Source organism: Lethenteron reissneri, chromosome 68 (genome assembly GCF_015708825.2).
Source record: "Lethenteron reissneri isolate LAM-NWPU_2019-01 chromosome 68, ASM1570882v1, whole genome shotgun sequence".
NCBI classification, from domain to species: Eukaryota; Metazoa; Chordata; class Hyperoartia; order Petromyzontiformes; family Petromyzontidae; genus Lethenteron; species Lethenteron reissneri.
In genome coordinates, this window is record NC_083846.1 from 1,721,041 (window position 1) to 1,746,820 (window position 25,780).

At 49.6% G+C, this 25,780-nt stretch overlaps 1 protein-coding gene across 1 annotated transcript; it reads right to left on the bottom strand.

Moving 5' to 3' along the window:
* Window positions 1-8,152: 8,152 nt before the first annotated feature.
* LOC133360343 (interferon regulatory factor 6-like) lies at window positions 8,153-23,792 on the bottom strand. Its single transcript, XM_061579015.1, has 10 exons — window positions 23,595-23,792; window positions 18,180-18,329; window positions 16,671-17,064; window positions 15,562-15,626; window positions 14,675-14,732; window positions 13,948-14,073; window positions 12,778-12,899; window positions 10,592-10,856; window positions 10,262-10,380; window positions 8,153-9,608 (listed from the first exon to the last, which is right to left on the bottom strand). Exons 2-10 carry the CDS (start codon window positions 18,321-18,323, stop codon window positions 9,432-9,434), a joined length of 1,470 nt encoding a protein of 489 aa, XP_061434999.1. The 5' UTR covers window positions 18,324-18,329; window positions 23,595-23,792; the 3' UTR covers window positions 8,153-9,431.
* Between the last annotated feature and the right edge of the window lie 1,988 nt (window positions 23,793-25,780).

The following is a 25,780-nucleotide window of genomic DNA, read 5'->3' on the forward strand; positions in this document are numbered from 1 at the left end:
CTTCCTACATGTTAAATCCACAAAAACTGTTACTCTTGTTTTATTAACAACGACGGCAACTTGTGTGGCGTGCCGTCACACGGTTTCCGCTCGCTCACGACGACGAGAGAGACCCGCGCGGAGGCGCGAGGACGAGCCGCAGACAGCAGCCACGCGGCGGCGAGGAGCCGGCGCCAACAACTGCCCATGCTCTGCGGTCCCCTACATGCAAAGATGTTTATCGGCAATAGGATGAGCACCATTGGAACCTCATTTGCCAGTGAAAAATATGATAATTGTTTTTTTTACCCTTCTATCTGGCAACAAAACTGACACCTTTTTTACAAGGAGTCATGTTTGCATAGACCACAGTATCTGCAGCCATAATGCAAACAAAAAAAATAACTGATAATATATGCACTGTCCTTGAAGTTGATTGGTCCACACCCGAGACAGCTTTCCTTAGAGCCTAGTCTCACATGGGTTGGACCAGATGACGCCAAAAGGTATTGTGGTCTATGCAAACATCACTCCTTGTAAAAAAAGGTGTCAGTTTTGTTGCCAGATAGAAGGGTAAAAAACCAATTATAATAGGATGAGCGTTTACATTTGGGAGAAAACCCACGCTGTGATGGAACAGGTGGCGGATCAACATTTGCTGTACTGCCTTCCACTGGCAAGCCAGGGTACGGGCACCTCATCGACACCAACATGAAGGGAGTTGAACAACATTTGTGCGATCCGCCAACCCTCGCCTCCACGGTGCTGGATTAAAGGCATTTGCAGCCACCACCGCCCCGGATGAAGTAAATAACATAACAGCGACATTATTAGCGACAGTAAGTCAATGCGTGCCAGCGTCACGGTAGAAGATTTGCCAAATAAAGTTGCACCGCAAATGATGATGCCGATCGCTGCCACGGACGATCGACGACCGGTAGGCAGCGTGGCGGTGGTGGTGGGCTGGTTGGCTGGGCGCCGTGGTGGTGAGATGTTAACTACCTCTCCTGGTCTGCAGGAGGTCACTGGTTCGATCCCGACCCTGACGCCTGCTGTATATTTGGAGTTTGCGTGTTCTCCCCGTGGTCGTGTGGATTTTCTCTGGCTGCTATAATTTTCCACGCGATAATAACGAGAAAAGCCATTTTTTTTTGCGGATTTCAAGAACCGCGCTGCAGCCCGCAAAGAGCCACCGCACTGTGGCTCAGGAAGCCGCAGCTTTTTCCGACTCCGGCCCCTAATCCCGTGTCGATGGCCGCGGCGGCGGCGGCGGCGGCACCGCCGCTTTTGCAGGAGACGAGGAGCTCTTCATCCCGCCGTCCCCCGCCGCCTCCGCCGTCGCGCCGCTCCTGAGCGCCTACTTCCCGGGCAGGCACCACGCCCAGCGCCGCCGCGACTCCTTCGCCTGCGCCCTCGTCAACCTGTCGCAGCTCGCGGTTCAGCCCGGGCAGTTCGACGACGCCCGCCCTGGGGAGCGGCCCCCTCCTGCCCACCCCCGCCCTTCGCCCTGACGCATGGAGACACACGGAGTAGGGGCAGCGGTGGCACCGACTGAGACGCCTACGCCCTCCCCGCCGTGCCACCTTGCTGTGCGTGTGATCGGAATTTTGTTTGTCCTGGAGGAATCCGATGAGCTTTTCCACAGATGTCCACGTTGTTGGGAGTCACGTCCGGCACAAGCCTCCTCCACGGAGGACGACGTTGACACCGCTGGTACCGGTCGTCGGCAAGTCCAATCGGTGGCAACTCCTGCACCACATCAGTTCCGTCTTCTCTCCGGCCTGTTGCCCGGCACGTTTAACCACCTCCATCCGGCCAAACGTTAGTTGGGGGGGATGTACTGGCTGGGTCGTGTGGCCAGGATAGAGCGCTGGGGATGTAGCAAAACATTTTCTGTTATTTCCTTTAAGCCAGGGGTGGCCAACCTGTAACAGACCGAGAGCCAAAACAGTAGCCATGAGTTCTGCAAAGAACTAAGTGTCGATATATATTAGTGTATATATATTAGTATATATATTTGTAATGGCTTCAACGGAGTCGCAGACGTAGACATGGAGGCAACACATTTATTCAACTCCAACACACGGGGTAACGTCCCCTTAACAGAATAACAACCGATGGTGGTGGCCACCAGGCTAACTACACTAGTTACTACACTAGTTACTACACTAGTTACTACACTACTACACTAGTTACTACACTACTACACTAGTTACTACACTAGTTACTACACTACTACACTAGTTACTACACTAATTACTACACTAGTTACTACACTACTACACTAGTTACTACACTAGTTATTACACTACTACACTAGTTACTACACTAGTTACTACACTAGTTACTACACTAGTATATACACTAGTTACTACACTACTACACTAGTTACTACACTAGTTACTACACTAGTTACTAGTTACTACACTAGTTACTACACTAGTTTCTACACTAGTTACTACACTACTACACTAGTTACTACACTAGTTACTACACTACTACACTAGTCACTACACTAGTTACTACACTAGTCACAACGTAACTAGTGTAGTTAACCGGGTGGTGACCACCAGGCTAACTACACTAGTCACAACGTAACTGCTACTACGGACTGGGACCCACAGCTCGGGTCCGGGTCCACGTGTTGGGGACTCGTTGAACGTAGAGCGTAGACGAAGGTTTCTTCCAGGAGAAAAACAACAACAACGCCGGTGCCTCTCGGGACCCGGCTGATATTCTCTGTGGGCGTGGCCAGCTCCGCCCTTGGCCACGCCTACCTTCCAGAATCCTCGAGCAGGATCTGGGTCCCAACCACGTGACCACCCCCAGCCCCCACTTGGGGGGCCCCTTTGTAGACTTCACCGGTCACGTGTCATCCCGGGTCAACCAGAGTGCCATGGCCTCGAGTAACCTCATCCCTCGGCCGGCACCCACACACCCTGTCCTGTAGGGGCCGGCACTGCACGCCAAGCGTGGTGCCATCCAGCGCGATCAATCAGCGCTCACCGGGCCCTTCTAGGGCCGGTACTGCACCCACACATTGTGGTGTCCGCGATGTCGCTACACCGCACGCCGTGCCTCTCTCGGGCCGGCACTGCACGTTGACATCCCGCGGTGTCACTACATCTTGACAGTTTTCGGATACATTATTCATTGCTACTACTGTGACAGTACCTGCTATGTTATGCCCCCTTCAATAGAGCCGCTCGCGGTGGATTGGTGAGCTGCGTGCGGCTCGGGAGACGCCGGTTGGCCACCGCCGCTTTCAACGATCTGGCCAACCTCCTTGAAACCTTTCACAAAACTTGATTAGTTGAGCGAGCGAGTGCGTGCAATCGCCATGCTGTGCGGTGGCATCCTCGCCGGGCCGTGTTGTAGCTCCTGACGGTCATCAGCGACGGCAACAGCAGCATGCGGCACCTGTTTGCACAGAGCCACAGCTGCAGGTGTGGGTTGTGGTGAAGACCCCAGCGGCGGAGGTTGGTCTGGAACCTGTCCAGCGAGGCCGCCACTGGCTCGCGTGGTAGGTTGGAGTCACGTGGGCACACTGTAGGATCCCCGATGAGGAACTGGTTTTGGTCTTTGGGACTCCTTTTTTTTGGCCAGTCTTAAAAGTGTAATAAGCTTGACCCTTTCCGGTAAGGATACGGGGAGGTGTTCAGATGTTCAAACACCAAATAGACACCCACTATCACAGGGCATCACGTCTGCATGAACCACACATCATGCTTGTGATGGGTGTCTATTTCATAGCCAGGGCTTGTTCCCCTCCGCCTGATCGCGCAGCTGCTACACATCACCTCCAATATCTGCACTGGCAAAATCCCACCATCTGCTCTTAGACCCACATAGAGACTCGTAGACTCAAACAGAGACACATGTGCAGGCTCGCACAAAGACCCACATACACACAGACCCACAGACTCATACAGAGACCCACAGACTCACAAGAAGACCCACAGACTCGCGCAGAGACCCACAGACTCACGCAGAGACCCACAGACTCACAAGCAGACCCACAGACTCACAGACTCACAATGAGACCCACAGACTCGCGCAGAGACCCACAGACTCACGCAGAGACCCACAGACTCACAAGTAGACCCACAGACTCGCGCAGAGACGCACAGACTCACGCAGAGACGCACAGACTCGCGCAGAGACCCACAGACTCGCGCAGATACCTATAGATCTGCCCTAACAGTCCCCCACCATCTCTTATATTTTAATTATAAAATAAATACGCAGACTATATACAGTAAAACCTTGGATTGCGAGTAACTTGGTCTGCGAGTGTTTTGCAAGACGAGCAAATTTTTGTTAATAAATATTAATTTGATAAACGAGCGAGGTCTTGCAATACTAGTAGTGCGTGTATACGCTTTGTCTGCCGAGCGTCACGTGATCACAACTGATATACGAGTGCTTTGATATACGAGTGCTTTGGATTGCAAACATGTTTCCGGAACGAATTATGCTCGCAATCCAAGGTTTTACTGTATATGGTATCTCCTTCGCATAGAAAATAAAAAAAGTATTATAAACAGTTAAGCCAAGGAATAAAAATCATATACTGCGTTTTTATATTTTATTTATTCATTTTTATTTAGTGACTTGTTTACCTTTTCTCTATTTGGCACTCCGTGTTTTTTTGTTATCGTTTGTTGTAACTCGCTGACCAAGTGCCCCTACAAAACATCTGGGAGTAAAGAGCTTCATAGCTTATCGGATTCCTCTTTCAGTCTAAATAAAGATTCTGAGTCTCATAATTAGTGCACTTGGTTTTTGTGGCATTTTTTTCAAGAAGCGCTGTTCCACAGTGGCGCTGTGTTTCAAAGTGGCGCTGTGTTTCACAGACGGTGGCGCTATTTTTCAGTCTGGAGTAGTGTTGCAGTCGGTAGCGATGTTGCTATGCGTTTTGCCAATTGCGTAAATCTGTGGTGTCATTTTTATTCAATTTGGCAACATTTGGACCTTGCCGCAGACACGCAATAATTACAACGTTACGACATCACGAACGTGTCCGCTGATAAAACAGACGGTGCACAGTGACTGCGGTTAATACAAGGCAGTGGCGAGATGTTAACTACCTCGTCTGACGCCTGCTGTACGTCTTATCTCCCCGGGGTCGCCTAGATTTTTCTCCGGGTCCTCCGGTTTTTCCTTCCACATTTAGAATCAACGTGCATTTAGAGTATTTGGCTGATAGAAATTTCCACGCGATAAGCCACTTCGTTGATCTATTATTTGTGGCCAGGTCACTTCTGAAAAAGAGCTACATAGCTCAGTGAGCCTTCCCTGGTGTTTTTTTAATGTATATTTTGTTGTAATACACCCGTAGTATTAACCAGGGCGACCTGAAGGATTTGAACCGCGGACCTCTGCGACCTTCACTTTGCACCGCAACGAGCGGCTAACGTGCAGTTGCTCGCTCCTCCGTCATGGCCAAGAGAGGGAACACCAGCGGTGATGATGATGATGTCAATAGAGCCTGCATGCGGTGTGAGTGCACTAGTGGCCACGGGAGGAAATGACAGGGGAGTCAGCCGACAGCATGAGTGCACTAGTGGCCACTGGAGGTAATGACAGGGGAGTCAGCCTCCAGTATGAGTGCACTAGTGGCCACGGAAGGTAATGACAGGGGAGTCAACCTACAGTATGAGTGCACTAGTGGCCACGGGAGGTAATGACAGGGAAGTCAGCCTCCAGTATGAGTGCACTAGTGGCCAAGGAAGGTAATGACAGGGGAGTCAGCCGACAGTGTGAGTGCACTAGTGGCCACGGGAGGTAATGACAGGGGAGTCAGCCTACAGTATGAGTGCACTAGTGGCCACGGGAGGTAATGACAGGGGAGTCAGCCTACAGTGTGAGTGCACTAGTGGCCACGGAAGGTAATGACAGGGGAGTCAGCCGACAGTGTGAGTGCACTAGTGGCCACGGGAGGTAATGACAGGGGAGTCAGCCTACAGTATGAGTGCACTAGTGGCCACGGGAGGTAATGACAGGGGAGTCAGCCTACAGTATGAGTGCACTAGTGGCCAAGGAAGGTAATGACAGGGGAGTCAGCCGACAGTGTGAGTGCACTAGTGGCCACGGAAGGTAATGACAGGGGAGTCAGCCGACAGTGTGAGTGCACTAGTGGCCACGGAAGGTAATTACAGGGGAGTCAGCCGACAGTGTGAGTGCACTAGTGGCCACGGGAGGTAATGACAGGGGAGTCAGCCTACAGTATGAGTGCACTAGTGGCCACGGGAGGTAATGACAGGGGAGTCAGCCTACAGTATGAGTGCACTAGTGGCCAAGGAAGGTAATGACAGGGGAGTCAGCCGACAGTGTGAGTGCACTAGTGGCCACGGAAGGTAATTACAGGGGAGTCAGCCTCCAGTATGAGTGCACTAGTGGCCACGGGAGGTAATGACAGGGGAGTCAGCCTACAGTGTGAGTGCACTAGTGGCCACGGAAGGTAATGACAGGGGAGTCAGCCGACTGTGAGTGCACTAGTGGCCACGGGAGGTAATGACAGGGGAGTCAGCCTACAGTATGAGTGCACTAGTGGCCAAGGAAGGTAATGACAGGGGAGTCAGCCGACAGTGTGAGTGCACTAGTGGCCACGGAAGGTAATTACAGGGGAGTCAGCCTCCAGTATGAGTGCACTAGTGGCCACGGGAGGTAATGACAGCGTTATCGGTTGTGAGTGCGAAGGGACCGGTGGCTACGGGAATGTTCGAGAAGGGAGCCGTGGTCAGGCGACGGTGGAGTCTGCCGGTAGAGCGAGCGTCCAGAGTCGGCGAGAAGGCTCGAGAAAGGGGGCGTGGCCTCGTGTCGGTATATAAAAGGGAGGTGCACGGGAGACTCGGGGCTGTTGCGGTGGGATCTCCGCCTGATGTCAAGTGAACGTGCCTTCAATGAAGTGCCAATGGGGTGTTCCCCGGTGGCATTGCAGTAAATGGAAGAATCCTTTGGGAAATCTCGATTGAATGTTGTAGTCTTGACGGCGAAGGTGCGATTGTTCGGAATTGATAGTAATGCTGTAATTACGCGGAATGGAAGTGATAGTGATGCTGCAGGTGAATGTTATATTGATAGGAATACCACAATGATATGATGGTGTAGTGTAGATTTTAATGCCGCAATTTAATTTCGGGGAATTGACGGTGGTGCTGTAATTAAATGTTGCAGTATTGACAAATGATTTGTGCACAAGCACAGTTAACAAACAGGCTCGACACTCGTCAATAATGGCCCCGTGTGGCCTTAAAAATAACACAAAACATGCAGTCGGCGACGCTTGGTGCATCGACCGAAACGTCGCCGATTATTACCGTTGGAGAGCCCCCCTCACGCCCCTCCCTCAATCACGTATGCCCCTCCCACCATCCCCCCTACGCCCCTCCCCCCCATCCTCCGTACGGGACGCCCGTCCCCCCCACTCCCCTCCCCATCGCGTGACGTCACGTCACCTGACGCCCGCTCTATAAAAGTGGAGCCGTAGCATCGTCGCTGGGACTCACTTCGAGACTCATCCTGAGACTCACTCTGAGACTCACCCTGAGACTTACCCTGAGACTCACCCTCTCCTGGACTAACTCCGAGACTCTTCTCTGCCGTATCATCACGGCACCCACCCAGTCGCTCGCCCTTGCACATTTGACTCATGCATCGTCACGTGTTGTGAATGAGGTGTGACGTCATAGCACGCGTTAACGGGGAGGGTAGGCTTGGGAATCGCGAGAGTTTGAGTGCGTAGGGAGGGATCACAAGTCGTTATCGTAACATTAAATAGGAATCACTGTATTGAACAACACGAATCAACGGAAGTGACCGGTTAAAGAAACGAGTCGTCATGAGTTTTGCCCTAAAAGTTTTAAAGCAATTTTGTAAAAAAAAAAAAGCCCGCGTGAATGTATTGCAAATGACGCAATCAATGAATGGGGAAAATGTTATATACATCACAAACGGGTTGCACACGGTAAAATGTTCGACGCCAGAAGCTAACAGGCAAGAGGCAAATTGATCGATCCAAAGACATGCCCCTAAGTGGCCTGTGAATAGCTGAAGCAATGGTGCATTGCAGTGGCGGCTCCTGCAAAACCTCTCAGGGGGGGCAAATGTCTGGATGATTGATAAGGATAAGGTCCACCCATGCAATGAATAAATTAACAGCTTAAGCATGTAAAGGCAACTTCACTTCTTTAATATTAATGAAAAATAAAGTGACTCTTACAATACATCTTGTTTGTTTATATACTCACTATTAAAACAAACCACTCAAGTTTATTTTATTAAAGATTCCACTAGGTGCGATAAATGATATTGTTGGATAAAACGTGCTTACGTTAGCACGTATGATGACGTAAGCACGTTAGTGCATGCCCTCCCGGAAGCCATAGAGAATGCATTGCAGCGCCCCCGTTCGAAAAAAAACATCTTTGAATGTAAGTCTATGGGGCCACTCGGGGCGATTCTCAGCCGTAGTGAAATCGCCCAAAAAGAGGCGGTACTCCACAGAACGTGACATGACGCTGATTGGACTATATCCAGAGGCTGACAGTGACGGCTAGCGTGACTCTGTGGTTGAATGACATTGGTGGTGCGTCGCCCAATCGCCCTAATGAAGAAACCGCCCCTGGTGCATTGTAAATAACTACGCACGAATACGCAAGAACCCTTCCGTCAATCCACTGCTGGATGAGGGCCACGCCCATACCGAACGAGTCGGCAGGAGTTCGTTTAACGGTACTTCACCTGCGCTGGTTAGCGCGGGTTTGGCGAAGGTAGGCAACGTAGACGCGGGAGCATATCGGTAGGGTACAATTCCGATTGTCATCATTTGCACAGACCAAGCCAGTACAGTACTTGCTTCTCAGCACCAGGTCTGTTATCAAAACTGTGCAGGTCACTGCGGTACCTAAACGTAACAATCTTTATTTTACAAAGCGTCCCCCCCGCCCCTCTCTCTCTCTCTGAAAATTAGCTCAAAATTTGGTCAAATATTGCTCGTATTTTAACTAAAGCCTGCCTGCCACGAGTCTCCTAATCCATTCAATGTCACACCCCCAATGCTTTTTTTATTATGTACATACTGTCAGAAAGCGATGGCATTGTACAACTAGCACGGGCGCATCGCTTCGTAAATATTTTGAAGCAAAAAATATCATTTTTTTGATTCGCAATGAACGAACTAACAAAATCAGACAAATTGCTGTCCTTGGTGCTGACGTTAGGAAAAACCGTCACTTTTTTCAAATTTTCTTGCTGCGGATTTCACACCTGATGATGATTTGCTTGTGTTGCAGTCAAAACGTCGTTCGAATTTTTATTGTCTTATATTATTTTATTATCTCCCTTCTACGTGACTTTACCGAAAGAACCAAGAATAAAAATCACCCCTGTTTGTCAGCGACGACGCCGCACGACGGCCCAGCCTCCTCGGGCCTCGGGGGCCCAAAACGCTACTGGTGTCCGCCATCATCGTTGATCCACTTCAAAACTTCGTCCAACTGGTCCACATCCATCATCTCGTTGCTCAGGGGGTCGGAGATCTGTAACCTAACGGTGGAGCCGTCCAACGAGGAGGCCCCGCCCTGCCGGGCAATGTCCACCAGCAGGCGGGCCAAATTGTGCTGCACCTGACGGGCGGGGTGGGGAGGGGAGGCAGAACAGGATGAAACATTCGACTTACGAGATGTTAACTTCCTTGCCGGGTATACAGGAGGTTGGGGATTTGATCCCGACCCTGATGCCTGTATATTTGGATACTGCGTGTCTCTGTCCCCGTGGTCGTGTGGCTTTTTCTCCGGGTTCTCCATTTTTTCGTTCACATTTAGAAACGTGCGTTGAAGAGTACTTGGCTGCTATAAATTTCCACGTGATAAGCCACTTCATTGGGCCATCATTTATGGCCAGGTCACCTCTGAAAAATAGCTCTATAGCTCAGTGAGCCTTATCTGGTCAAATAAAATATAGTTTAGTTTTCTATTTCCGCTACCCGCGTTCGCCCGTCCACGCACATGATTTCCTCGTTATTCACGAACTTTCTGCCCGCGATTTTGACTACCCACATCTGGAACTCTGACACGGCTGCATGCAAAGGAGATAGAGAGATGGAAAAATTGACAAAGGTAGCAACATTCTTTGAACCGGAGTTCGACAAGGACCTCCGATTAAGCACGGTTGGGGCTATGTGCGGTGCGAAAAACGTTCAGCGTACGTGCATACACACAAAGCATCACCATGGCCAACGCCTTTGTTTTAACAAAACCAATGAATGGGGAAACGTTACCTGCACCATAATCAGTTTCTCAGCCATCTTCCCGTTGGGCCAATCTTGCCCGAAGCACAGAAGGATCTCAAACGACGGCTGAGGCCTTGGAGGTGAACCTTTCATAAACTGGATCAAGTCTGCACATACGCACAAGCACAGACACAAAGACACAAAGATGCCCTCCGTATAGCCTCAACAGACATTTGGGGAAAGTGCTGTTTGCTTATCAGCGGGCGGGCGGGCAAGCTGGCGGGCAAGTGGGTGGGTGGCTATGCGGGTGGGCAAGTGGGCGGGCAGGCAAGCGGGCGAGCAAGCGGGCGAGCAAGCGGGCGGGTGGGCGGAGCTGACCTTGCACGAACGTTGCAACGTTGAAGAGGCAGACGCGCTCGCCGCGGGGCAACTTGACGGACGCGGCGTGGCGTGGCGTGCTGGGCCCCGACCAGTACACGCGGCTGAGCGCGTGGCGCGTCGCGTACAGGCCGTGGCGGTCCACCTCCAGCACCACGCCGCCCACGTCTGCCGATATGCGCGCCAGCGGCTCCAGGATTCGCGCCGTCAAGCGCCGCTGCTCGTCGTAGCCCACGGGCGGCGGCAGCGAGATGACGGCCATGTCCTGCGCGCAAGCGACGAGATCGTCAAAGCGGGTTTCACAATTTTTTATTGTCAGTCATCGTCGATCACCGCCATCGTCGGCACTTAGCCGGGAGGCGGTGGTGGTGGCGGCTACGCTGCTGCACGTGGCCGCTTCCTGTCATCGGAACGGGCATCGGAAGAAAAACCGGATGACGCACGCGTGCGTGGGTACACGTACGTCATTGGAACGTCAAAAAGGGTGAATCAAACGTGGAAAAACCTTTGGACCGTGACGCCGGCACACGCGCAAGCCTCCTACAATTTTTTTTCGAATTACGTCACGGGAACTTCAGTGTCCCCCCCCACCCACCCCCCCGTGAAGCGGACAGGGAATCTAATATCATCATTAATGCACCCACGGTATTAACCAGGGTGACCACCGTGGAACCTTCTGATGCGTTCTATTCCTCGGTTGACACTCGTTTTACGCAGCCAGACAAATCCTGCCCAGGGCCGCTCACTTTATTTACGTTTTCAATGTTATTAACCTGCGTTACATAAACTAAACTGAGCTATGAAGCTGTTTATCAGAAGCGACCTGCCAACGCCAATGATATCCCAACAAAGTTGACTTATCACGTGGAAATTTATATCGGCCAAATACTCCAAAACGTGTGATGTTGATTCGAAATCCACGTGGTCCTCTTTCTATTTGTGGACAAATATGCTATGGGAATGTAATTAACTCGGAGTGGACTAAACTTTTCACTGCTTTCGTCGACTCATCTACGAGGACAATTCAATGGAATCCACGGGCTGGGACTCGACGAAGCTTCCACCGGTTGTCATGGTCCAGACTGACACTGAACAATGTAAACCACGCCGACTCTACGCTGACGCCGCTGGCTAGCCCTTACCAAGGCCGCATGTAGCACATCTATGCATGTTGAACTTCTTTCGCACCGTACGTATTCAACCGTGCTAATTGGAGGTGTGCGGGGGGACAACAAACTAAACACAAAGAGCAGTTCTAAAAGTAAAACTAGTTTTCAATCTCGATTTAAAAGTGCATCGCTCGAGTGCAATTGTTCCTAACCTGGGGTGCATGCAGCCCCTGGGGGTGCGAGACATGGCAAGTTTCTTTTAGAAGGTAAATCATCGAAAACACAATTATAGCATTGGGCATGTAAGTAACAACTTACTTTTTTCATCAAACCCTATGTATTTATACTGGTAGGAACCTCCTGGTTACACTAGCCCACAGGGGATTATTGTGTCCGTCCGTCGTGCAGGGAGGGGCTGGGTGGGGAGGGAGGGGCTGGGTGGGGAGGGTGGGGCTGGGTGGGGGTGGGTGGGAGGGGTGGGGCTGGGTGGGGAGGGGCTGGTCACTCCGTGGTGCCCTTATAAAACTCAACGTTTAACCTGCTCACGCCGGCTTGTGCCCCCCCCTCACAGTCGGGCATATTTCCTCAAATCTTGTAACTAAATTTGTACCCACTTCCCAATGTAGTATCGACTGCAAACTTGGTATACTTATGTCATATTGATGACAATACTATATTCTATCATTAAAAATAAAACAAAATATTTTTTAACATTATTTTGTTTATTTAATGTTTCGGCTTAGGTCTAATTGTCCACGCTCAACTGACGTTGACTGTAATTGGCCATGGTCCCTTACGTTATGGCAAGCTTCGGGGCCACTTCCTGAAGTCGTGGAGTTCTGCCATTACTAGTACGGTACATTTCAATTAAGCGTGTTTTTTTTTAAGTTTTTTTAAAATATTACTTATTAACATTATAAAAAAACGTTACCAATAGAGAACCAAAGGAGTGCAAGGCTGAAGTAAAGGTTAAGAACCACTGCTCCGGTGACTTCCTAATAGATAGCTTCGTGAATCCCACTCAATATGTAGCCGGCAGGATTTGACGGAGCGTGAGCGCCGGGTACCACGGTTCACCTGCGGTGGTGATGGTACAGAGGATTGTGGGGGATCATGGCAGATGATACAGCGGCTTGTCCCGGTCACCGTCTTAAACACCTCGCTCCCTCTGTAGAGAACCGTGAATTCCAGGTTCGTGACTGCGCGCGCACACGCACACACACACGTACAAAGCACGCGCGCACGACAACGATCGAAGGTTATTGTTTTGCCGGCACGCGTTTGAGGCCGCGTGGAACTGCATCGAAGGCTCGCTTTAGTAGCGGGATGTCGCGGGATGTCGCGACCGATGGAATGCACCACCCGCGCTCCCCTTCGCACCACCGCACACGCGCACACGTGTGAAACTCACGCACACGTGCATGCACACAAAGATCCCCCGCGTAGCCTGTAACAGACTGTAGGGGCAAGTGCTGTTTGCGAGCGCCTATGAAGGCCGGCACAGCACACGAGGGGGTGGGTGGCCAGCGCCACGCCCGGCCGCCTTTGTCTCCCTAGTGGCGATGTTTACACATCGCACCAGGTACTCATTTCAGGCCGAGTCGACCTCGGGGAGGCCCTGGACCGGTTCAAATGATCGTCACTGGGTTGGCCGTGAGCGGGATTCGAACCCGGGTCGCCAGGTTCGTAGCGCAGCGCGCTAACCACTACACTACCATTCAGTTATACACACGCGCGCACACAGACAAACTACAATGCTTGTTCCGTCTTAGCTCAATATTCGGGTTTCGAAGAATCTCCTGGCTCGTGGAGCGAAACGTCGTACATCGTGCCAAACAACGCGCAATACAGCCCGGAAAAAAAAAACAAGTCAAGAGAGATATCACTCCCAAAGTCTTCAGAGTCCTATTCGGGAGAGGCCTGCATTGCTCTGCATTGACTACCGTCTAGTTTGGCCAATTATTACTCTTATTATTTTTGTACAAGTCAGTCCACCGCCACTCGCATTGCCGTTACTCAACGACTGAAGCCACCTGCACGCCAGAGGTCGCAACTGGATACCCGATACTCGTACCCTACCCGATACCCGGCTACCCGTACCCGGCCGGGTACGGGTAGGGACCCTGGTGCGGCCGGGTACGGGTAAGGAATCAAAACCCGTTTGCGACCTCTGCTGCACGCGTCATCACCTTATCCACCACCGCCGCCACCACCAACACCACCACCACCACCGCCGCTACTCCTCACCTGCCATTTGCTGAATCTGGGTGTAGGGGTTGACGGCAGCTACAAACATCTCCGCCTCTGTCACCTCGGATACCGAGTTCACAAAGTCCACGTGCCGGTTTTCAGCAGAAGGCTCCGGGCCGGCCGCTAGCATACGGGAAGAACATCGCAAAGCAATCGCTAACCCTCTTCATCTTTTATGAATATTATTTTTTTAAGTGTTCTCATTACCCCTGCGCCCATCACCAAGTCCATGCCGTTTGTGTGCTTGGTATCAAGTCACGGGGATGACAAATCCACTCGGATCTCTTGCCGAGCAGCGCGACCCTTCGTCTTGCAGAATGGCCCACGTAGACAAATATTGCAGAGCTGCCTCTGAGGTCACTCCACGCGACCTTTGGTCCACTAAGTGGACTCTTTCCAGCCCACCCAGCTTCAATAGATTCGTCATTTTGCCGGTGATTACAAACAGCAGCTCTGTAAAATTATTGCCAAATCGCCTGATGAAGCTGGTTGTGACCAGCAGCGAAACGTCACAGTCCTCTAATTGTACATGTTGGGGGTTTTCTCTCCAACGCACAACCGGTGTGCTGAACTAGTAATGAATTGTAAAGTTTCGTTCACGTGACAAACCTTACTAATTGACGGTGTCGGGCGGTGGCGAGTTAACGACATTTATATTTACGCGATCTAACCCATCAACCTCTGATCACGTCCGTGAGAAGCAACGGGAGAGAGTTCGGCTCACCGCCCAGGCTGTCCATCATCCCGTTGAAGCAGAACGTTGATGTAATCGATCCAGCCCTCTGGGGGAGAACACACGATAACAGCTCAAATCTCAAACGTCTCCTCTTCCACCACTGCCTTCTGGCCATTGGCTATCCATCCACCACAGCCAGACATGACTCAGCTCCTCAATCCCCCCCCCGCCCTCGCACGTGCGTGTGATTTTGCTCCGGGTGCTGCAGATTGCCTACACGTATGCAGAACTTATTTCGCACCATACGTAGCCAACCGTGCTAATCGGAGATTCCTCCCGCGGAGGGGAACCGATCGATTCCAACAACAACAACGACAATAACAGTGCAAGGCTCTCCGATTTGTTTTACGCGCTTTTTCGGCACGATGTCCGTCGTTCCGCTCCGCGTGGCCTGGACCTTCTTCAGGAGCTGAAACGTTGGACTTCATGCCGAATGACACACGGTCATTTGGACGTCCCCCCCCCCTCCGCAAACAACACAGCTTTCACTGTGATTTAAATTTTACCATTTACCAGCTCGCGTAATAGTTTGTGGTACCTTGCAGTCACGAAAACTTCAAATCTAGAATGTTATTATGGTCTTGGGGCCAAATTTTCCGTTCCGTAGGGACGGGTCTCCGATTCGACAACGGTTCGATCTACGGAATGTCGCTTCACCGACAACCTTTCAGGAACGTATTGCGTATACATCGAAGGGATGGATGTCTGTTGTTTCAATTGCACTTTCCTTTTTTTACAATCCATGTAACCTCTTGACGAACGACTCTGTCCTTCGAGCCATTTGTCTGAATTAAGTAAAAGCTCATTTCTCGGTTATCATCCCCGGTTTTTTGTTTTGCCCGCGCATCCACGAAGGCGCCGATTGGCGAACCCACCTCGCTCTCCTGCACGGGGAGATGCGGATTTGGGGCAAATTCAGCAGTCAGATCCTCCAAGTCATCTGCAAAGTAAAGAGAATCGTCAAGGACGTTTGATGGTTTACGAACCTTCCTAAAGCCGCATTGACCAGCGTAGTGAAGTATGGCCCGACCAGCCCTATGACCGACACGACTTGGCGAGGCCTTCATTCGGCAGTGGCCTAGCAAAGGGCTATTTGCTGTGCCGAACCGGAAACCAAACCGTGCTATGCCGTATTCACATCTGAATCTGGCTCGGGGGGCCAAGCAGGGCCAGGCGCAGGGCTAATGATGCATTATGTTGCGAGCGATGTCAGTCAGTACACTGTGAGGACGCGGCGTGTTTAGTTTGTTGTCCCTCCCCGCAACCTCCAATTAGCATGGTTGGCTACGTACGTTGCAAAAGAAGTTCAATATACATACACCTCCGATTTGCACGGTTGGCTACGTACGGTACGACAGAGGTTCAGCATACATTCATACACACCTCCGATTAGTATTGTTTGCTACGTACGGTACAATAGAGGTTCAAGATACTTTCATACACACCTGCGATGAGCACGGTTGGCTACGTACGGTGCGGAAAAAGTTCAACATACATACATCCCGACTCGTTCATTGCGTACGACGTTAGTGGCACGGCTTGGTTTTTGCAGTGGAAAAACTTTTAAACAATTTTTTCTTTTTCCCAGGAAGGCCCACTGAGCTATGTAGCTCTTTTCAGAAGCGATCTGGCCACAAATGATACCTCAACGAAGTGGCTTATCATGTGGGAATTTACAGCAGCCAAATATTCTAAACGCACGTTTCTAAATGTGGAGGGGGAAAAATGGAGAACCCGGCCAAAAAAGCCACACGCAAACTCCAAATATACAGGCATCAGGGTCGGGATCAAACCCGCGACCTCCCGTATACCAGGTGAGGTAGTTAACATCTTGCCACCTTGGCACCCTAAAGTGCCTCGGCAAAGAAGTGGCTAGAGAGACGCCTCGTTCGAGGTCGTCTTGAACTCTGAGTCTTGGAAACTGGAGGGCCACAATCAACCCCATGAGATAGACACTCAGTTGCAGAGAGACACCGATACGCACCTAGCGGGTCCAGCAATGTAGGTGTTGACGCGGTGCTAGTGTGAAACTGGTAGAATGGGCTGCCTTGAGACTGGGACGATGGGCTGGTGTGGAACTGGGAAGATGGGCTTGCTTGAGACTGGGACGATGGGCTGGTGTGGAACTGGGAAGATGGGCTTGCTTGAGACTGGGACGATGGGCTGGTGTGGATCTGGGAAGATGGGCTTGCTTGAGACTGGGACGATGGGCTGGCTTTGCTCTTGGCAGGGCGGGTGCGGTTGTAGAGGCGACGTTGAGACCGCTCGATGCCCTCGGACTTGTAGGTGAACTGCGTGTCGAGGGCACAGCGCAGGCCGTGCTTCCACTTGGCAAAATCCTCGGTGCCCGTGTCCTTGCCGAACACCGTCGCCCATCGCTGCGGGCGCAGAGAAAACCGCGGGGGGAGCAGCAAAATCAGGTGGGGGCCACTTCGTACATTTCCGAACGTGCAAGTTTCAAGTGTGCTCTGCCTAACCGGGGTAAACGAACGTAAACGCGACCAGGATGACGTCTCATCGGATTTCTCCAGGATAACAAAATACACATTTTCTGAGTCTCATTTGCAAGGGTGACCGGGGTAAATTTTTTGTTACAGTTTTCAATTGACGCTTTAGACACTTAAAGAGACGTGGGTGGGGGGGTTCAATCGTTCGTGCGATCGTACGCGAACGGTGGTGTCGCTGTGTCGAGCGGAGTTCAGTGCAGTGGCCTCACCGCTCACAGCCACGCTGGAGCCACTGACGCCACTGTAGGTCACTCCGTCGGGCAGTTCCACAATTTCAGACACTTTTTAAAGATGTGGGTAATCGTTGGTATCATGGTGAGGTTTTTTTTCACTTGGGCATCGTGTGTCAACCGATTAGGACTGTGGTTCACGTTAACAAAATGTTGATTTCTCCAAAGGGATGTATATACGCTCATGAAATACTGCGGTGTCGTTCATTCCTGGACCAAAACACGCACCCTTCTTCGTCTGAATCTGTCGCGTCCGTGCTCTTTTTGATATACAAGGTAATCATTTAATTATGGTTTAAGCGAGGATATGTTGTTTAGCGTGTATATGCTAAAAGGATGGACAATGGATTAAAATAAAATTGAGTATGCGATGTCTTGACGAGAACCATTGCTGCACTGTGCATTGCTGTACATGGGTGTCCAGTTTCATGTGCTCATGAAACTGGACACCCGTGGTAGATCATTGGTGCTTCATCAAAATGTTTGCATTTTGACAGGAACGATTCATCTCACACAAGGCCGAAGTGCTGCTCGTGAAATGTGCCCACCCACTGCGGGTCGACGCTTTATCGTTCATCGCGATGCCATTGCATTGCTGTTCATACACGTTGGGCGCATCGCAATGGGTTCTTCCACGACAAACACGGGGTCGATTTTTAAGTGCCCGGCGACTCGGCTGCAGAGCGAGTGGCTAGCAAAGAGGCGCAAGTTGGTGAGTACGTATCTTGATGCTCGTCTTCGCTGCATCAGCCGTACCTGGATTAAGTCGCAAGCTCCAGGACTCCTGCCCCAGGGGATGCTGAAGCACGAGTGGTCTCTGTCAACCCACGCGAGGCCCAGTTCATTGCGGTCCACCAGTCCCAGCACCCATTCCCGTAGCGTTGGCCTGGCAGCAGCCATGGCTTCCTGCAAACCACGGCAGTGGAAGGAGATTGAAAGAAAAAGAAAAGTAGAAATTTACTTTTAAAATACTTATTTTTAATAAATGTCGGGCTCGGCGACGCACACTTTGGAGGCTAGGGTTGGCGAGCCACCGGGTGATTTGGTCATAAGCCCCGATGACAGGAGTAATTTTAAATAGATTTACCGGCAGTCAGGTTTTATCACGGTTGCGTTAATCGCCAAGCCATATGAATGCTCCGAGTTAATATCCCGCATGAGGGAGGTGATCCTGGCTCACCACTGTGGGCACGACGTGTAGGATTTCCGTCGCTGGCTCAGAATGTCCACGTGATGATAAGCCACCTCCTTCAGCTATAATTTGTGGCCAGGTTGCTCTTGAACAGGAAGCTAATAGCTCAGTGGGCTTTTCCTGGTAAGATTTTAAAAAACATGTTTTATTCGTATACATTATTTTAGCCACGTGTTTACCTTTCCCATACTTTGCACTCCTAACCTGTTTTTTTGTCTTGGTTCTTTCGGTAAAGTCACGTAGAATGGAAATAATAAAATAATAAAAATTAAACATTATTAAATAATTCTCACGACGTTTCGGCCACAACGCAAGCAGCAGTCCTCAGGTGAAGAACAAGTCTGTCGATAAGACAAGAGTCTGAATGACACGTCCTGGGCTTGGAGCGTTTATTTAAGCTGGGAGGGAGGAGGAAGAGCGCCTTGACAAAATAATTTGCATATCAAGAGGAATTTTAGCATATTTATGTAATATTACACTATGTATTATTCTATCCACCCTACTGCACACCACACTGCTGCACATTTTTTTTGTATTGTTTGTTGTTGTAACTTTCTGAACCGCCCCTAGTGGACATCTGTGAAGAGGAGCTTCAGAGCTCATCGGATTCCTCTTGCAGCCTAAATAAAGATTCTCATTGTGAGTAACGTCAGTGTGCAGCAGGGAGACACCGAGAACTTTCACTTGGGTGTACGATCACTGCTTACGAAGCTCAGGGGAAATTTGTGGGAGGCTCAACCCGGACACATGGTGAGCTGGCAACCAACTTCCTCTGTTAGCACCTCCCACTTTTACATTGCCCCGCCCACTACTCAGGATAGAATAATGACAACAATGTTAGTTGTATCTTAACAGTATCGTCATCGTTCACCGCATCGCATGCTTTCAGATGTGCTTCTGTGGCCCTCTGGAATGCTCTTCCTTCCGATATCAGGAAGCCACTGGAGCTATGCACTTTTAAATCTAACTAATTTGTTTACAACTGCTTTTTGTGTTTAGTTTGTTTTCCTTTCCCCGCACCTCTGATAAGGTTGGCTACGTACGGTGCGAAAGAAGTTCAACATACATACGTCGTTTGTGCAAATTGCATCTCTCACATTCGCCGAGGAAACACAGCTCTGTATGGCAGCAGCCAGGAAGTGAGGAGCCAGGAGATACCAAACGTTACCCAGGCTCTGCAGTCCTCTATATATTAAGATGGTTTAACTCAATGAATGAGTGTTATAATACGTGAGTGGAAATCACGGTAGGCTTGTCTATTGCCAAACCAGGGCGTTTGGTAGCTTTATATCAACATTTTGGTAATGCACTTCCCCTGTACTGTACATCCTATGTGGTCGTTTTTTTTATTTTAAGCAGTGGGAACTGGTGTTCATATGTAAGCGATCTTTGCGAAACACTGCCACGCACAGTTAATGTGTGTTCTTGGGTCAGGTTCGCCAATAAGACGTCATCAATGCTAGGGGCTGCCACACTATTTGTAAACATTGTTGGGTTGGACAGCACGATGACGATAAAGGGGGGTGTTTTCAAATGTGTGTATTGTGTCGGGGGACCGCACGTCATGGGGCCTAAGCCACCAGTGGCCCACGAGCCTAGCAATGAAGAACACTGGGTGGGTTCAGCTCACCAACACGCACCATGACATACAGACGTCATCGGTCGGGAGTGGGGGGCGGACGGTGAGGGGGGGGGTGGAAGACTAGGGGCTAAATAAAATGTATTTTCGCCAATCCACACTGACCAGCGTGGTGAATTATGGTCAAACAAGCTCCAAGACAGGCCTTCGTCCAATAACAGACTGCCAAATAAATTAAAATCATATTTAAACGAACAATAGCTGGTGCCTGAACGTGCTATATGGAAAAAATACAAACATTGGACGGGAGACCATTTAACCATGGTAAGTCTCACTGAGGAGTCAACAATCTTTTTGCAGAAGGGTCCTGCTAAATTGAGATGTTTGGCAAATTCCAATAATTACCAGTTTTTGGATTTTCGTGTGGAGCAAAGCAGAGAAGAAGAAAAAACCACCACCCACTCATAGGAGGGAGTGACACTCCAAGCACCGCACGGGTAGATCTAAGAATCCATTGCTACACACACATCTCCTGACCACACTTGGCAGCCCCGCCCCAAAAACCCTACAGCTCCCACTAACCCACTGCATGCAGGAACGCGTGCGTGGATAACAGTTCACCGTAACAGCGAAGCAGCGGTGTTGCACAGGGGTTAGCGAAGGGCGCTATGACCTCGGCCAACCCTGGGTTCTATTTCCGGGCACGATCGACTGCCAGTGGCGAGTGATCTCAACTTTTCCTGGGCTTTCCTCCGTCACCTACCGGCAGTGACCAGCGTGGTAAACAGGGCCGTATTATCCAATAGGCCACAGTATTACGCACTGTGCCAAGGACCTACGAAAAAAATTGGGAATTAATGAATTTGAAATGATTGCAGTAGTCTTACGTTCTAAAGTATGAGTTGGATCTCGTTTAATTTTCATATAGGTACTTTCCTCCAGTAAATCTTTAATTGTATAATCATAATCCGCTCATGACATCACTACAGTTGTGCAGCCTTTATCAGCCGCCAGAATATTGATATCTTTATTTCATAAAACAATTACAATACCATATATCGCGGGAGTAACTGACAAATTAGCTAGAGTTTTGGAAAAGAAAAACATCTAAGTAATATTTGGCACGGTACACAAAATTCTAAAATTAGTATGTTGTACTAAAGCTGAATTGCCTAAGTTATTAACAGAGGATGTGTATCGGATCAATTTCTTATGTGGCAGTTGCTATATTAGACAGACGTGGCGTAACATTAGCGTATGACTAAAATAACACCAAAGAAATATTAAATATACTCTCAAACACAACTGCCGGCAGTTGCAAAACAAGCTTGCCAACAAGGACACTGAATTGATTTTATAACGTTGAAGCGTTGTTTAAAACGAATCATTACTGGCCGAGACTAATTCGAGAATCTATTGAAATTGAGATAAATACAAATAAGTTTAACCGCTCTGACAGCTACAGGCTTAGTGCGCCCTGGAACCGTATTATTAAGTAATTGCACAACAGGCGGGTTCTTTCGTCTCGCCGCAGACTTTGATATGGCGGCGAAGGTCAGAACCACTTCTGGCACCAGTTGTTGTGTGCTAAATGACGACGCAGAGGCAGGTATTCAAGTAAGGGCTTGCGCTGGTTTATTAACAAGGGTTGGTGACAACTTCCACCAGAGGTAGGTGCCCTACACTGGGTCCTTCACGTGGACCCTCGGCTCTGTCTGTCCCTAGCCTCGGCTAGCTCCAGGGCTCTCTCCCTCAAGTCGGATAGGGGGTTCAGCCAACACCGACCGACCGAGGAGAGCAGCACCTTCTACGACTACCGCCGGCTTCTCTCTCCAGACTGCCAGAGCTCCACCCCTGGCGGTCTCTTCAACCGCTCTCCATCCCGGGCTCCCACAACGACCCCGCTTTCGTCACAGTGCCCCCCTTAAGTACCCCGAGGTGACATGACGTCATCGCACCGCACAGCGCGTATGACGTCACGTCTCCATACTACTCCTCTACGATTGTAAGATGAGGAGATCGAGAGGAAGGCAGAAGTAGAGGCGGGGCGAGGACAGTGGACCCCACATGAGTGGGACAAACACGTGGAAGAAGAAGAATACATCTTATAATTACAATCCCTTAACAGAGGAAACATACTAATTAACTGATTAGTAATCTATTATATAATTACTGCTTGTGTTGTGGTTATTGCAAACATGATGCCTTGTATAAAGGTGTCAGTTTTGTACCAGTTTAAAGGGTAAAAACCTACTACTATGATCCCTTGTATAAAGGTGTCAGTTTTTTGTACCAGTTGAAAGGGTAAAAACCTATTACTACATTTTGCCACTGGTAAAGGAGGTCACCATAGTGTCTTATGGTTGTCATTGTTGACTTGCACCACGTTGAGATTTTTGCACACAGCGTTTTAATACTTTTATTAAATATTTGCTGGTTTATTCCAGGATGTTTCTGTTACGCGTCGTCGCTTTAAGATGTTCTGTGTTCATATTTAGTTTGTTGCGGTTGCACCCGACTTAAGAGCCGCGTGGCTCACAGGGCTATACCTAATACATGAACTTGAACTTGGACACTAACGCGGACTGACAAGCGTGGTGAAGTATGGTCAAACATTCATCCAGCAGTGGATTGACAACCGGCACCCAAACTAATCATGGGCAGTTCTCACGGCCCGAGGGGCAAGGTCCAAGATCGTAAACTCGCCACTGACGTTCGCCGTGCCCCGGTGACGTATTCTGGTCGGGGGGTTTGCCACGCAGTGCGCAGGAGGAATCCGAAGAGGTATGAAGCTCTTTGACACACAGATGTCCAGTAGGGGGCACGGGGTCAGAAGTTTACAACAATAACAACAACACGATAGGAGTGCAAAGTATAGGAAAGGTAAAGAAATCACGAAATATAAATACAAATACAACTAAACTATTCTTTTCATCTTATCAGTTAAAGCCCAACTAAGCTATTAACGTTTCTTTCAGAAGCGACCTGGTCACAAATGATAGCTCAACAAAGTGGCTTATCATGTGTAAATGTGTAGCAGAATAAGTAATCTAAACAATCTCAATGCATATTGTTGGTTCTTTCGGAAATAATAAAAATAAAACAATAAAATTCTCACGACGTTTCGATTGCAACACAAGCAATCATCATCAGGTGTCAAAACCACAGCAAGAAAAACAATTAAAATCACAGCAATAATTTTTTTTAATTTCTTGCTGTGGTTTTCACACCTGATGATGATTGCTTGTGTTGCAATCGAAACGTCGTGATAATTTTATTGTTTTATTTTTGTTATTTAATTACTTCCCTTCTACGTGTCTTCACCGAAAGAACCAACAATATGTACATGTAATGTACAGCAGAAAAATAATCTAAACAATCTCAATGCACGTTTACTCACCCGTGTGTGTGTTGCTGACGTCAGATGAGTCGCACCACGATACAGCCGCTTCGCAACTGCGTTATTGACGTAAGTGCTGTCAGCACACGATGACAGTGGGTGGCCAACAGCACGCCCGGCCGCCTTTGTCTCCCCAGTGGCCGCTGACACCACCACAGTCACCGCCGCTGCTGCTGCTGCTCGTCTCGTCAATGACAACTCCGGGAAGTTCCCCGCGCTCAGTTGAGAAGCGTGCGTCACTTTTGGGAAACGTCTCGGGCTCAGCCAATCACAGCGCCCCATTTTGCCTCGGTAGTGGGTTGGGTGGAGGGCAGCCCCTGGCGCAAGAAGTCGCAGCCAATCAGAAGGCCGCGCAAAGGGTGCGGGGGGGGGTTGTGTGCAATCCCCCCCCCCCACCGTGCTAGTAGCCAATCAGAGCACGAGGTCGCGTCCCCATGGTGGGGGGGAGGGGTGCAGCCCTCGTGCTAGTAGCCAATCAGAGAGCGAGGTCGCGTCCTCGCAGGTGGGGGGGGCGAGGCGTAACCCCTAGCAACTGATTTGACTGAGGAGGGGTCAGAGTGAGATTGTTTCTCACAGATGGTCCAGATAAGTTTTGTTTTTAAAAAACGTAATTGTTTTTCAGAGTACCCACAGGGTCACGCGGGCCCAGCAACAAACTGCACTGTCAAATTGACGGATGGCACTACTGTGTGTACTGTACTGTATATTGAACTTCTTTCGCACCGTACGTAGCCAACCGTGCGAATAAAGCAAATGTTTTAGAGTAAAATATACCCGTACAGTGGTCGGAGACGATTTATAAAAGTGAGTTAGCTGGCTTGGGCAGGATTCGTTCCTATAGGGCAGTGGTTCGTATAACCGTCACTGCAGCCTTGCAACCACTTTGGTTCTGAATCATAAAAAAAAAAATTATAATGTGAATTACTACATAGGTCTGATTAAACAAAGAAAGTTGTCACTTAATTTGTGTTTTCGATTATATTATTTACCTTCTAAAAACAATCTGGTCATGTCGCGCGCACCCCCCAGTGGACCCCCCCCAGTGCCCCCCCCCCCAGTGCCCCCCCCCCCCCCAGTGGGCCCCCCCCCCCCAGTGCCCCCCCCCCCAGTGGGCCCCCCCCCAGTGCCCCCCCCCAGTGCCCCCCCCCCCAGTGGGCCCCCCCCAGTGCCCCCCTCAGGTTAAGAGCCGCTGCTGTAGGGGATGAACAACACCGCAGAGGTAATGAAAACGGACAAAGTCCACACAAGTTGAAAGCTCCTCACTTCTTTACGACTGCTTCTTGTGCTGAGTTTGTTGTGTTTTTCCCCGCCCCTCCAATCAGCGCGCGGTTGGCTACGTACGGCGCAAACGAAGTTCAACATGCTACTCTATACACTACACTAACAGCACACGCTACAATCTTGATGTGAAGCTTTCGTGACTGCATGAATCCATACTCTTTGGTTCTTTCGGTAAAGTCACGTAGGTAGAAAAATAATCGATCACGACGTTTCGATCGCAACACAAGCAAGTGCTGTGGTTGCCTGCGTTGCGATCGAAACGTCGTGATCGATTATTCTTCCACCTAAGGGGCCGTCCATAAATGACGTCACGCGATTATGGACGATTTTTGACCCCCCCCCCCCCATCGTCACACGGCGTCACAAAAAGTTAGACCCCCCTCAAATATGACGTCACAAAGCTCTGCCCCCCCAAAAAATAAAACATGCTACAAATCGCTTTAAACTATTGTCATTGTAGCGCGTATTTATTGTGCCGCTGCACTCTGATATTGTAGGAGAAAACATTTATTTAAATGTATATTTAATTAAGTAGAACGTGTTGTCTATATTTATTTAAAGTTGCGCATTTTGATGTGAAGTCACATTTCCCCAGGTGCGTGACGTCATTTATGAACGCACCCTAATAGCTCAACAAAGTGTTTTTTTTGTGGAAATTATTTGTAGCTAAATAATATTAATAATAATACTGATGGGTGGAGAGAGGCGGGCGTGGGGAAATTATTTTCGAAACTAAACGTGTTTCCGTCTAATATTCGTAAATTATTTAACTTCAATTTTTTTTTATACAAATCTCAAGTCAGTGACATCATTGTTTGGACTTTACCATTCGAATACAACCAGAAGGGGTGACAACAATTGTAGGTTAATTTAATTCCACCGTTTTCTTACTATTTTTCCACATA